This window comes from Bufo bufo, chromosome 11 (genome assembly GCF_905171765.1).
Source record: "Bufo bufo chromosome 11, aBufBuf1.1, whole genome shotgun sequence".
In the NCBI taxonomy this organism is placed as follows: domain Eukaryota; kingdom Metazoa; phylum Chordata; class Amphibia; order Anura; family Bufonidae; genus Bufo; species Bufo bufo.
In genome coordinates this window covers 27,006,690-27,022,085 of record NC_053399.1, presented here as the reverse complement: position 1 = coordinate 27,022,085, position 15,396 = coordinate 27,006,690, and the positions used below count along the sequence as shown (strand labels likewise).

The 15,396-nt window shown below is 44.3% G+C and overlaps 1 protein-coding gene across 1 annotated transcript in view; it reads left to right on the top strand.

Moving 5' to 3' along the window:
• BRF1 (BRF1 RNA polymerase III transcription initiation factor subunit) overlaps positions 1–15,396 on the top strand; it is a 261,025-nt gene that overhangs the window by 6,277 nt on the left and 239,352 nt on the right. The window contains exons 2-3 of the mRNA XM_040412738.1: positions 5,327–5,407; positions 12,712–12,885. Of these exons, the coding sequence (XP_040268672.1) occupies positions 5,327–5,407; positions 12,712–12,885 (255 nt within the window). The remainder of the gene's footprint in view (positions 1–5,326; positions 5,408–12,711; positions 12,886–15,396) is intronic.

Sequence of the window (15,396 nt, the reverse complement as noted above, 5' to 3'; positions counted from 1 at the left end):
CCCCCTTAGCTGCAGCAGAAAAGACACTCCCCTGAGCTGTCAGCTTGATATAAACCTATCACAGCAATGAATGGAGAGATCTCAGGATCCATGTGAGGTACAGGGCTGGTTATAGCTTTGTTAGATAGAGGTTGTCACCTACTATATGGTGTCTTATCTTAATTTTTTACATTAGTTGTGGGATAACCCCTTTAATATATTTTTTGACCTACTAGTGGCCTGAGTGAAAACTGCAGGATTATATACATTTTATTAAAATGTAGATAGTGGCTTGGAAAAAAAAAAAAAACTCAACAAAAATTTGAAAAAAATAAAAAAAAGTTTAACATAACCTACTGTTTAAATCACCTTTTTATCTTCTGATGACACATTCCCTTTAAGGCTCTGTTCACACCAGCTAATGTAAATTAGTGAGGCAGTTGCATATAAGGCCCCATTCACACAAACGTAAGGCGTCCATGCCTGTATTGCGGACTGCAAACAGCCGGCCGTGTGCACTCTGTGCTGCGGACCCATGGGTCAGCGATGTGCAAGATATGGCAAAAGTTAGGACACGTCCTATATTTTGCGGAGCGGAGGCACGGATTGAAAGCCCTCGGAAGTGCTTCCGTGGGCTTTTGGGTCCGTGCCGCCGTACCACAAAAGATAAAACATGTCCTATCTTTTGCTATATTTTGCGGATCGTGGACCCATTCGAGTCATTGGATCCGCACCGCAGCACGGAATGCACACGGCCAGTGCCAGTGTACTGCAATTTGCATGGGCCCGGCGACCATACGGTCATGTGAATGAGCTCTAATGGCGTTCCTGTATATGTGAGGTGAGGAACTGTCAGGCAGGAGTCAGGTTGGATATAATACAATATCTGCTATATAATATGATAAAATAATGGCAGCCATTCATGACATGACAGGAATAGAAAGCTCCGTCTCCGCTGCACGTCGCTGCCGTCTCTGAAGCCCTGTGACAAAGAAGAGAATTGGTTTTTACATTTTCTAATTGGATTTGCTCTAAGCGACTTGAAATAAGCGAAAAATCAACAAATGTCAGAAAATGGATATTTGTGAGCGTGCGTGCGTCTGGCCTCTTGCTGGTGACATTATAATGCAGAGCAAATACCGGTTCCAGAGCCGTTCCTGTCATTGGGGTTTGGAAACTTCTTTATATCTACACCTTGATCAGACCCATTACAGCAGGACGGGAAATCAATGGCGCGCCCTGGCTGCCAGACATTCTGCTATTACCGCTCGGGCAGTATTGAACCCTGGTACTTTATAGACTTAAGCAGTTAAGTAGACTGTCCTGGGGGTGTTAGCTGGTAGGGGGCCGCCTGCGTGGACGTCTTCACTGCTGTGTGCAGGCATTCTCAGTGCCCTGCATTCCCGCAGTCAGTAATGGAGAGGCTTCCCTTGGAGACATTGCTGGCAGTGAAGTTCAGTTTTAGATAGGGCGGTTCCTGTGTGCACAGTATATACCGCAAAGCTAGCATTCCATCAGATAGGATCTCCTTACACACTATCAGTGGAGGTCCGGGCTCTGAGACCCCCTGATCTGCAGGAAGAAGGGGCTGCTGTATGGCACCTTCCATGTGCATGTGCGCCTGGCAGCTGAAGACATCTGTGTTGGTCCCATGTTCATATGTCCCCGCATTGCTGAGAAAGATTGTTTTAATATATGCAAAGGAGCCCTAGGAGCAACGGGGGCGTTGCCCTTACACTTAGAGGCTCTGCTCTCTGTGCAACTCCCGCGCCCTCTGCACTTTGACAGGACCAGGCAGTGAGAATATACAGTCAGGTCTATAACTATTGGGACATTGACACAATTCTAACATTTTTGGCTCTATACACCACCACAATGGATTTGAAATGAAACAAACAAGATGTGCTTTAACTGCAGACTGTCAGCTTTAATTTGAGGGTATTTACATCCAAATCAGGTGAACGGTGCAGGAATTACAAAAGTTTGCATATGTGCCTCCCACTTGTTAAGGGACCAAAAGTAATGGGACAGAATAATAATCATAAATCAAACTTTCACTTTTTAATACTTGGTTGCAAATTCTTTGCAGTCAATTACGGCCTGAAGTCTGGAATGCATAGACATCACCAGACGCTGGGTTTTATCCCTGGTGATGCTCTGCCAGGCCTCTACTGTAACTGTCTTCAGTTCCTGCTTGTTCTTGGGGCATTTTCCCTTCAGTTTTGTCTTCAGCAAGTGAAATGCATGCTCAATCGGATTCAGGTCAGGTAATTGACTTGGCCATTGCATAACATTACACTTCTTTCCCTTAAAAAACTCTTTGGTTGCTTTTGCAGTATGCTTTGGGTCATTGTCCATCTGCACTGTGAAGCGCCGTCCAATGAGTTCTGAAGCATTTGGCTGAATATGAGCAGATAATATTGCTCGAAACACTTCAGAATTCATCCTGCTGCTTTTGTCAGCAGTCACATCATCAATAAATACAAGAGAAGCAGTTCCATTGGCAGCCATACATGCCCACGCCATGACACTACCACCACCATGCTTCACTGATGAGGTGGTATGCTTAGGATCATGAGCAGTTCCTTTCCTTCTCCATACTCTTCTCTTCCCATCACTGGTACAAGTTGATCTTGGTCTCATCTGTCCATAGGATGTTGTTCCAGAACTGTGAAGGCTTTTTTAGATGTCGTTTGGCAAACTCTAATCTGGCCTTCCTGTTTTTGAGGCTCACCAATGGTTTCCATCTTGTGGTGAACCCTCTGTATTCACTCTGGTGAAGTCTTCTCTTCATTGTTGACACACATACACCTACCTCCTGGAGAGTGTTCTTGATCTGGCCAACTGTTGTGAAGGGTGTTTTCTTCACCAGGGAAATAATTCTTCTGTCATCCACCACAGTTGTTTTCCGTGGTCTTTGGGGTCTTTTGGTGTTACTGAGCTCACCGGTGCGTTCCTTCTTTTTAAGAATGTTCTAAACAGTTGTTTTGGCCACGCCTAATGTTTTTGCTATCTCTCTGATGGGTTTGTTTTGTTTTTTCAGCCTAATGATGGCTTGCTTCACTGACAGTGACAGCTCTTTGGATCTCATCTTGAGAGTTGACAGCAACAGATTCCAAATGCAAATAGCAGACTGGAAATGAACTCTGGACCTTTTATCTGCTCATTGTAATTGGGATAATGAGGGAATAACACACACCTGGCCATGGAACAGCTGAGAAGCCAATTGTCCCATTACTTTTGGTTTCTTAACAAGTGGGAGGCAGATATGCAAACTATTGTAATTCCTACACCATTCACCTGATTTGGATGTAAATACCCTCAAATTAAAGCTGACAGTCTGGAGTTAAAGAAGTTCGTTTCATTTCAAATCCATTGTGGTGGTGTATAGAGCCAAAAATGTTAGAATTGTGTTGATGTCCCAATATTTATGGACCTGACTGTAACACCTGGTCCTGTCAACCAAAGTAGAGAAGGTGCAGCAGTTGCAGAGCCTCTATAGGTGTAATGGTGACACCCCCGTTGCTCCTAGGGTCCATTTGCATATATTAAAACATCATCTTTTTCAGCAATGCGAGCACATATAAACATGGGACCAACACAGATGCCTTTTTTTCAGTTTCATTGGTACAAGCCTGCTGACCTGCCCTTTAACTCTCCTATCCACCTTTTGAATGGCGTTTTACTGCTTAGATATAATCTTTGTAAATTGAGTCACTTTGGGATTACTTGCATATCTTGTACTGATTGTACATGTTGCATCCAGAGCTGAATTCACAGTTCTGCAGGAGGTTGTCCTTTGGCACATGGTTAAAGCTGGCGGCATGTATTAGGCCTCATGCACACGGCCGTATCCGTATTTTGGTCTGCAATATATGGACACCTTCCGTGTGCATTCCACATTTTTCTCACTCCCATTAATAGAAATGCCTAATATTGTCTGCAAAATGGACCAGAATAGGACATATTCGATAAACGGAGGAGCGTACACATGGATCCGCAAAAAATGCCACATAGAAATGAATAGGTCAACGTCCTTGCAAAAAATACAGATAGCACACTATAGAAAAATATGGTCAGGTGCACTTAGGTTAATATCGGCTGATCATCTGATTTATATGGGTCATATATGATCAGGCATATTGAAGTTCAGCATGCCCGGTCCAGTAGTTTTTGGGAAGATAAGCCACTCAGAGGTGACACCAGTTCATTAGACCTGCGGTCAGGCAGGAACGCACAGCATCGTAAATCACGCTGTGAGTTCACGTCAGAGGAGCCGTGTTCAGTCCGGGGAATACAGCCGTCACATGCAGCGTGTGGCACTTGTGTGAAATTGGCCCAGTTCACAGAGATGCTCGGTCCTCCATAGTGGTAGCTATTTCCAGTTTCATCCTATTTATGTGAAGAGGATGAAGCTGCAATGCCCTGCACCACGGCTCCTAACTCCATGGCCTCGGGGTAGACAGTCCCATGTAAAGGCCATAGCACAGCTGATGTTTGTGAAATTTGGACCCTCCCGGATCAATATCTGGGAAAACCCCTTTAAATATAGTGATTCAGATTTTTGCACTTATGTTGGTGACTGGTTATTTTGCTCTGTACTGTGCCTGGGACATTCAGACATGCAAAATCCAGACCTAGTTAGAGAGGGCTGTAAAATGTCACTGATCTCTGTGAATGAGAAAGGATCGGGGAGTAGGGAGGCAGGGGCTGGCCACAGAAAGGAGCGAAGCTCGGGTGCAACAAGAGCAATGGTGACGCCTGCGTTGCACCAAAGGCCTGCTTTGCATATTAAGAAAAAGTGTCATAACTTGGAAACAGAGCCTCGGATCAACAAAAGAAAAAGCGTTTTAATCAGGTGAATCACAGCGATGCGTCTCTGCAAACAGTCTGACAGGGAGGTCGCTGATGACGGGCTCCCTTTAGCGTCTAATGCCTGATCTTTTGTTCCTCAGAAGAGGCACATCCTCCGATCACTATAAATGCCTGGCTGATCAGACCAGTCGTGGGGTGGGGGTGACAGCTCTGATGTGCATGGACAGCTCTACAACCAGCTCAAGATAGTGCTGCAGTCTGTTATTTGTACACTAGGTGGCAGTGTTTCTATTTGAATTTCAACTTTGTGGCAAAGCTTAGATGTTCAGGTTAATTCAGTTATGTGCCCCTGTGTGGTGTACTGGAAGGCTTCTCCTCCTATCTATCTATCTATCTATCTATCTATCTATCTATCTATCTATCTATCTATCTATCTGTTTATCATCTCTATCTATCTATCTATCTATCTATCGTTAAGTGGTCCATGTAATAATTATTTTACTAAACTTTCCCTCTTTTCAATCTTTTCTAGGTCTTGGTAAATCTTCCACACTTGTTGGGGGATTTCACACAAATTTGGGAAAGGAATCTCGAGCCCAAACTCTACAAAATGGTATGTAATCCTCTTGACTTTTTTTCTCTCTGGAATTTGACTCTTTTTCACACATATGGCGGTGTTATGTTACTGTTGGAGTTTTAAAGGTTAAACGGGAGTTGTCCCCTGAAAAATATAATATATTTTTTAAACCAGCACCTGGATCTGAATATTTTTGGAATTGCATGTAATTAAAAACTTAGTATAGCCACTGAGTTATCCAATAAAATGAATCTGTATAGCGCCACCTGCTGCTTGCTCTTCTCCTTATTTCTCTGTCCACCTCACGGAGGCACAGCCCTATGAGAAAGGACACGCCCCTGAGAAATCAGTTTGAAATAAATCTAGCAGTAAATGGTGAGATCTCTGGATCGATGTGAGGTACAGGGCTGGTTCTGGATAATCCCCAGTGTATTAGAGTTGTGAATTCATATTTGTCACCTTACAACTACAACTCCCAGCATGCCCTGCTGTAGGCTGAGGAGAACCAGTACCTTCCAAAATGTTCATTGCAGTGAGTGTCCTTCATCCTTGTCAATCCCCAGAGGCTGATATAGCCGTTTTCCTGTGTTTTCTGGGAAAATAGTGCGGTGATCGGATGTTACGTTATTTGTGTTCCAACTACATGGCATGCCGTCACAGGAGTTGTATTTTTCACTTTTGGAGCTTATTCACATGTGACTGTTCATTACTGCTGCATTGCAAATAAGATTTAGCTTAACCATAATCTCTCCAATAGTATGCTTTCTCATGTTTGAAAAAAAAAAAAAAAAAACTGCTGCAAAAATAAAAATTCGATCTAGTTTGTGTTAGGCCTCCACATATGTGGATTTTCACGGACCACGGTCCTACGAGTGTATTACTGTACAGTGGTGGTGGAACGAAACGCACAGTGTCATGGCAACCAGTGGTCGGTGAAAATCCACGTATGTGTGAGTGAGGCCTTAGTAAGTGGTGATGTTAACATAGAAACATAGAATGTGTCGGCAGATAAGAACCATTTGGCCCATCTAGTCTGCCCAATATACTGAATACTATGTTCTCCAGAGGACCAGCAGGGGGCTCTGTGCTCTTTTCGGTGCCTGTATTGGAGCCCTGCAGCTGATGGTGTGAGTTCTTCCCCTGCAGATGACTGAGAGCTGAACTTCTTGTGTACTTGCCATATTTACCAGCCCTTCACGGTTTGGTCTGAGGCTGCAGCGTTTCGTCATCTGCCGGCAACTGCCTGCTCAGCACAATTCTCCTTCAAGCAGTTTGGAAGTGAATGGTTGCCCTTGTATACTGCTAATTGGGCATGACATGAAGGGAAGGAGAAAGGAGCCTTGCTGTATTACACAGCGAGATGTCACACTGACGGCCTATTACAGGACAATAAACGCAGCTCATTTACATTGGGATCAGCATTTCTCCTGCCTTCACTGTGCATTGTTGTACCCCAGTCTGCTGGCCTATAGGAAACTGTAGCCCATTGTAAAGGATGGCGTAGAGTTATTAGATGGCCAGGAGGAAAGATTCTGGTAGTGAGCGTCTGCTAGAGCGACGAAGATAATGAAATGCCGTAATTGTTTAGCCTTTCACTTCAAAGTTTTGGAAAAAAAAACTGAGGTTGAAGGAGTTTCATATTGTTGTTAAAGGGGTATTTCGGTTAGATTGTTATTCCCTATCCAAAGGAAAGGGGATAACTATTCGATTGGTGGGGATCCTACTGCTGGGACTCCCACTGATTACGAGAACGGGGGCAGGAGGTATTCTGGGGGAATTTATTATCCCTCTGCGTCGTGGATTTGGCATAAAAAAAATCTAAAAACACAGCTTTTTTTAGTCATTTTCACACCACTTGCGCCAGTTCCCAAAAAGGGGGCAGGAGGGACCATCGGCCCCAGTATATTAATCATTATTTGCGCCAGGAACGACGACTGAAGTCTACGCCAGCTACGACCTGGCGCACGGACTGCCGGAGGAGGTAAGTCATTTATTATGAGGCTGAAATTAAATGCCTGCTCTGGCAGCACAATATTTGTGTGGTCTTCTTTACTGATTTGTGAAGGAGCCTAAAAGGGTCCAAGCACATGGGTGTACTTGTGTTCTAAATGGATGGGTATAAAATATACAACCCACCACTGTAAAAACCAGAGCATATTAATACCGTTCTGTGGAGGGCAGCACTGGAAGCCCCAATGCCTATACTCCTGGATAGGTCACCAGTATCTGATCGTGGGGGTCCGACACCGGGGACCCCCGGCAATCAGCTGGTTGAGAAGGCACCGCCGCTCATGTGAGTGCTGCAACTTTCTCACAACTTTTCCTAGGCCACTGACGACACGTTTACTAGTCACGTGGCCTAGCGATGTGAAAGGGCTGAGCGCGATGCCAAGCACAGCCGCTATACCGTGTACGGAGCTGTGCTTGGTGAGCAGAGAGAAGGCAGCGGCGCTCACAGAAACGCTTGTACCTTCTCAAACACCGGATCAGTGGGGGTCCCGCATGTCGGACCACCACTGATCAGATACTGATGACCTATCTTAAGGATAGGTCATCAGTAGTAAAATGTCAGAAAACCCTTTCAACAGTCCTAAAACCAGAGCCCTGCAATCCGGACTCCGCGAATATCCAGCGCCTTCCCCAGGCCGTGTGCAGCCGGAGGAGCCTGATATTTCTGTGCCCGGTAGGTGGCATCTGCACAAATAACTTAAGAGCAGAAGGAATTTCTTTTGTCCTCTGCTGAATTTCTTTGTATTTACGGCGTCCGGAAAGTTACACGAGGAATGTTGAGTTGGATCCAGTTGTTGTGGCTTAAAAATAGATGCTTTTAAAATTAGATTCTTTTCTTCTGGGAGCCGAGCGTTGCCCCGGTATGCGCCTACGAATGGCTCTCCCTGTGGTAATCTTAGCACCGATTATTCCAGCTTTCTTTCCAATTTAACCACTTCCCATCTGGGCCCTTTGCCCCCTTCCTGACCAGGCCAAATTTTGCAAAACGGACATATCTCACTTTATGTGGTAATAACTTTGGAACGCCTTTATTTATCCAAGTCATTCAGAGATTGTTTTCTCGTGACACATTGTACTTCATGATAGTCATAAATTTGAGTCAAAATATTTCACCTTTATTTATGAAAAAATCCCAAATTTACCCAAAAATTTAAAAAAATCGCAATTTTCTAAATTTCAATTTCTCTGCTTTTAAAACAGAAAGTGATACCTCATAAAATATTTATTATTTAACATTCCCCATATGTCTACTTTATGTTGGCATCATTTTGGAAATGTCATTTTATTTTTTTAGGACGTTAGAAGGCTTAGAAGTTTAGAAGCAATTCTTCAAATTTTTAAGAAAATTTCCAAAACCCACTTTATAAGGACCAGTTCAGGTCTGAAGTCACTTTGTGGGGCCTACATAGTGGATACCCCCATAAATGACCCCATTGTAGAAACTACACCCCTCAAGGTATTCAAAACCGATTTTACAAACTTTGTTAACCCTTTAGGCGTTCCACAAGAATTAAAGGAAAATGGAGATCAAATTTTTAAATTTCACTTTTTTGGCAGATTTTCCATTTTAATCAATTTTTTTCTCTAACACATCGATGGTTAACAGCCAAACAAAACTCAATATTTATTACCCAGATTCTGCGGTTTACAGAAACACCCCACATGTGGTCATAAACTGCTGTATGGGCACACGGCAGGGCGCAGAAGAAAAGGAACTCCACATGGTTTTTAGATGCCATGTCCCATTTGAAGCCCCCTGATGCACCCTTACAGTAGAAACTCCCAAGAAGTGACCCCATTTTGGAAACTAGGGGATAAGGTGCCAGTTTTATTAGTACTATTTTTGGGTACATATGATTTTTTGATCATTCAATATAACACTTTATGGGGCAAGGTGACCAAAAAATTGGTTGTTTTAGCACAGTTTCTATTTATTTATTTTTACAGCGTTCACCTTAGGGGTTCAGTCAAGTGACATTTTTATAGAGCAGATTGTTACGGACGTGGCGATACCTAATATGTATACTTTTTTTTATTTGTTTCACTTTAACACAATAATAGCATTTTTGAAACCAAAAAAATTATGTTTTAGTGTCTCCATGTTCTAAGAGCTATAGTTTTTTTATTTTTTGAGAGATTTTCTTATGTAGGGGCTCATTTTTTGCGGGATGAGGTGACGGTTTTATTGGTACCATTTTGTGGGACATACGCGTTTTTGATCACTTGGTGTTGCACCTTTTGTGATGCAAGGTGACAAAAATTGCTTGTTTTGACACAGTTTTTTTTATTATTTTTTTACGGTGTTCACCCGAGGGGTTAGGTCATGTGATATTTTTATAGAGCTGGTTTTTACGGACGCGGCAATACTAAATATGTCTATTTTACTTTATTTTTTCTATTTTAATTTTTTTTTTTTTATTCCTAACTTGGGAACTTTTTTTTTTTTACATGTGAAACTTTATTTTATTTTATTTTTTCAACCCTTTATTTTTTTTATTTTTTTTTACACTTTTCGTCCCCCATAAGGTCATACAAGACCTCTGGGGGACATTTGCTTCACTTTTTCTTTTTTTTTTCACAGTTGATTTCTCCTGTAACTGGGGCTGACATAGTAGCCCCAGTTACAGGACAAATGCACCCCTATAGAGGCTGTACAGCAGCAATCCAGCGCTGTACAGCCTCAGAGCAGGGCTGATCGAGGTCTCTGAGAGACCTCACACAGCCCCTGCACACTCCGGTCACGGCGGTCACATGACCGCCGGGCCGGAACAGGAAGCGCACAGCGCTTCCTTTTTTGCAGACACAGCGCTCGGTGAGCGCTGTGTATGCAGCGATCCACAAGGCAGGGACACCTGGGAACTGTCCCTGCCTTGTCTTAGGGTTGCCCTGCTGTCACTGACAGCGGGCAACCCGATCAGCAGCTGCACGATTAGCGTGCAGCTGCTATTTCTGACAGGACGTTTTAAAACGTGCTGTCAGAAATAGACGTCCACCCATAGGACGTTTATAGTCTATGGGCGGACGTGAGGCGGTTAAGATGAAGGCACATGTCGCGGATTAACACCCCTCCCCTTCCAAATAGAGGTATATTGCACTTTGTGCTGGCGTTGTGATTTATTTTTTATTTATATTTTTTTGCAAGATAATTGTGCAAACTGCGCTGGACTAAGGCTACACGTGCACACGACAGTGAAAAACGGACGTGTGATGTACATTTTATTAACGGCCGTCAGACGTCTGTTTTAAGACCATTGGTAGTCTAAGGGGTTATTCACGCAGAAGTTTTGTGCATGTAGCCTAAGAATCGAGCCTGTCCCATTGGGAATGCAGTGCGGCCTGCAGGCAGGAGGAGCTGAGCAGACTGATCTATAGTTTTGGCTTGATTGACCCCCCCAGCGCATACACATTCAGTTTTCCATCACATTATACACTGCTTCCTTCCATGGGTTACGACCACCCTGCAATCCAGCAGTGGTGGTTGTGCTTGCACATTATAGGAAAGGTGGCCGGGACCAGGGGAGTGCTGGCGCTTTTTTCTATAGTGTGCAAGCACGACCACTACTGATGGATTGCAGGGTGGTCTGTAACCATGGATACGAGCAGTGTAGTCTGTAACCATGGATACGAGCAGTGTATAATGTGATGGAAAAATGAATCCAGCCAGCAAAGGAGGCAATATGGACAGTCACAATACATTAGTGCCTTGTAGTAACTTTCTCTACATGATAAATACTATTTGCTGACGTGAGACAACCCCTTTAAAGACTCATTGATTGCCTAAGGGAGTGACTACCTTCATTTCCAGTCACTTATCGCCTTTCATGTCTGCGAGCAGGCAGAGACCTGACCCCATGTAGAGGGTTATAGTCAGCTTGTGTAGTGTGTATTGGAAGCTGCCGTGGTGCGCTCCGTCCTGCGCTGCCGCCACCACAGGTCAGCCCTGCCTTAAAGGGGCAATCAGTCAAAACAGTCTTCTGATATGTCACAGATACATGTGAGGAGAACAACTCGTCTGTGATCTCAGACCAGCACTGAGACCCCTTCGGCACTGCTCAGAGACTTCTTCCATAGATGTGAATGGTGCATCAGACGGATGTGGATAAAGGATTTCTGAAAAACAACCGGAATACCCCTTTAAGGGTTTGTTCATGTATAGCGGACATGCTGCAGATTTTCTGCAGTATTTTACAGTACCTGCAAAGTGGATGACAATGACAAAAATATCAAATCCACCCGCTGTGAAATAAATCCAGAGTGTAATTGACCTGCGGTGCGGTTTTAAATCCACAGCATGTCAAGCTGCACTGCAGAGTTCTACCACGGATTTCATATGTTTCAACGCATAGGGTAAAACTCACTACAAATGCGCACCAAAATCTTTGAAAAACATGCAGATTTTGCAGCAGATTCGATGCAGTATTTTTGCATATCCATAGCGGAGAATTTGTCCGATGTGGCATTACCCTGAAGGTTTTCTCTAATGGTGCAGTCACATCGTTCCGTGTCCCCGGGGCAGGACTTCCAGGCACCCAGCCTGTTGTTGTGTCTGAGCGCTGTACAGACAGCATCATCCTGGATGGCATCTCTCCTCACTGATAGTGATCACACAATGAGACTTAGATGTACGGTACTTTCTGTTCTGTGCCTCTACTGCTATCTAGATTTAAAAAAAATCCTGAAATCTTGCATTTTTCACCCTTAACCACTGAGTCTCACAATAAACCAACACTTACTGTTCTGCAGTGATCAATTCTCAGTCAGCAGTCAATCACTGGCAGGATTACAATGTCAGGTAACACATGATCCACCTTTCACAATAGTCTGACACTTCCTGTTTAGTGTTGAGCGAACTTGTGTTTTAAGTTGGGCGTCTAAAGTTCGGGTTATCGAAGAATCGCGTTATGGATTCTAAATTCCGTTATGGTCCGTGGTAGCGGAATCCATAACGCTATTCTTTGATAACCCGAACTTTAGACGCCGAACTTAAAACACAAGTTCGCTCAACACTATTCCTGATCATATCTCAGCAGTCATCTCATGACCATCCCAGACAGGATTACAATGACAGAGAGCACCTCTATATAGATAACACAGGATCCACCGTTCACAATAGGTGCTGTCACAGCTCATCTACTCCCCCTCCTTGCACCGTGACCTCTTCACTGGTCACAGACATAAAAAGTAAAGACCTTGTGCTGTCATGGGCAGCTGTTGACTTCTGTGGGGCCATGCTGTATGTCTGTCCATGTGGCATACCACTTGGACTATGTCAATGTGATGAAGATACACTGATGCAAGGTCACTGATGATATCTCCCCTTCATTTTCCAGGAAAGAGACAGATCCATAATTTGGGAGTTCAGCTACAACTCAACAAGCACTGTTTGGACACTGCCTTCAACTTCTTCAAAATGGCCGTCAGCAAGCATCTGACCCGTGGTAGGAAGATGACGCATGTTATCGCCGCCTGTCTCTACCTGGTCTGCAGGACAGAAGGGACTCCTCGTATCCTTTCCATGCCAGTGTAACAAGCCGCACTTCGCTTTTCCGATAGTTTTTTTATTCAGTTAAATATTTTATACGTCTGAGCATTTTCAGTCTTCACGACCTACCGCATGTAAGTGCTCTATTAAGCCGCTATCTGTCAGAGTAAACGTTCGCCTTAAACAATACCTGTTACTTCTCACCTCCTTAGTATTGTTCGTGACGTTGAGCAGTTTATTCTTCTTCTTACCCGAGCTGGAAAATACGCTCTCTTGAGACTCGTGTTATTACAAAGTGATGTAGGAGGCTGCTATTTTTGTCTGACTGTATCACTGTATTCCCTGCTCACCTCCATATGCTGTGCATACTGCAGTTACTAAGTATCTGCATGCAGCATTTCAAGGGAAAGCCAGGACATGGGTGGCGGTAGTCATCGCTTGGACTGTAGTGTCGCCCGCCCTGTACTGCCTGATTGCTTGATAATCGGATTAACCGTGTCAGCTAATTGTCTGTGTCTGCAGTCGGCTTTCACAAAGCCCTGGGTCACAGGCGTCTTGTAGAGAGGGGACATTTTGACTTGTAGGTGTCGGGCGTCTTGGCTTAGTATTCAGATGCCCCAGAGGTTTCTTGTAGGGCTTTGTCCTCACAGTTCGGTAAAAAAAGGCACAGAAGTCTCTTCCAGAAATAAAAAAAACACTTCTGGTAAATCAAATTCGTTTGTCAGATGTTCTTATTTTTTTTCAGTGTGCACTAGTGAAATGCTTCATTATTTATTTCCGTCGTATGTTGGGAACCAGGAGATTTCAGGACTGACTCCAGAGGTGCAGAAGAGCTTCCATGTGTGTTTATCCATCAGTGTGAAGGTAGCCTTGCACATTAGACAGTGTACATATGTTCTCAATAGGGAGAGGGTAATAAGCCACTGCCCGACACCACTGGTGGTGACTTATCTCTCTCGGGAATAAAAGGATCAGGCATGTTGAAGTCCAACATGCCAACTCTTCTTTCCTCCAACACCTGGCAGCTTAGTCCCATCGACATTGGTGGATTCAGCAAACATGCATCCCGTATGTGTGGTCATATATACAGCGCCTTTTCCCCATGACAGCACCCTTGAGAGACCACCTCCACCCAGGACAGGAAACAGGAACTTTCGTGGAGAGCTCTTAAGGAGGGGCTCTGCCCCTGTAACACCAGTCCCTGTTTCCTGTCCTATGGATAGGACCTATAGTGGAGAGCTAAAGATTAGGCTGAAAGAACATGTGTTTCAGGTTAAGGGGTTACCTGGTGCGGCGTAAGACTCCACTAGGAGCTGCCTGCTAAGTCTGGGGCCATCCTTCTAGGTCTCGGACTGTTCCATATCGAGCCGTCCTTCCTGGGCAGTCCCGGTGTTACTGGGAGGTAATGCCGGCATGCCGGACCTTCCTGGCGTTGTTTTAGGAGGTCCGAGGCCTAGCCTTTCTTCCTCCTGGCCTCTAGTAGCTTACAGAGGCGGGGGAGGGCTGAGCTTTCCTAAGCGCGCTCCATGCATGAGCCGGAAGTTGCGTGACACAACTTCCGGTATTTGGAACGCATGGGTTCCGGTGGTCAGTGTTCCGGAAATGAGGGAGAAACATCCTTCTTCCATAAGGGGCTGCATGGGGATGCAGTAGATGTATGGAAGAGGAGAGCAGTCAGCGCGCTGATGTCCAGGAGGGTCACGATGGCAGACCGGTATTCCTGATGGAGTAAGGGGGTCAATCACCACCTTTTATTCCTCCCTCAGTATCTAATTGGGCTTATTCTCTTTTATTTTAAAATACCAAAGAGGGCCCTAGCAAAGCCACCGCTAAAATTAAAGGAAGAGAGTGTGCTGTATGCAAGAAAAGACTCGCTCCTTCCTGGGCTAAATTGGTTTGTCAGTATTGCGCTAACAAGGTGGTAGAGGAGGAATCCCCGTCACTACTTCAGAATATCAAAGACATTGTTAAATCTGAAGTTTCTGATTGTATCAAAATGTTTAAAAAACGCCTCCCTTCCTCCGCTACGGGCAAGCAGCGTCACTCTAATGTCATATCCGATACCGAATCTTCTGACGAGAATGACCAAGGAGAAATCCTAGATAACTCAAGCTCTTCCTCAGATGAAGAATCCACGGGTAGACCTTTATTTTCCCCTGAGGATACAGATTCTCTGCTCAAAGCTATTAGAGCCGCAATGAAGGTGGATGAATCCAGAGAACAGAAATCCATTCAAGATATAATGTTTGGTGATCTGGGTCACAAAAAATCTAGAGTTTTTCCGTTGAACGAAAAAATAAAGTATTTATTTCAGAAACAGTGGGAAAAAAAACTAGCGAAGTTTTTTTTATTCCTAAGGACGTTAAGAGAAAATATCCTTTCGATGAGGGCGAGTCATCATGTTGGGATAGGCCTCCTAAACTCCTATTGCAAAAATTTCAAAAAGATCCGCTTTGCCTTTTGAAGACCATGGCACTTTAAAAGACCCGATGGATAGACGGGCAGAGCTGTACCTTAAAGAAAGTATGGGAGG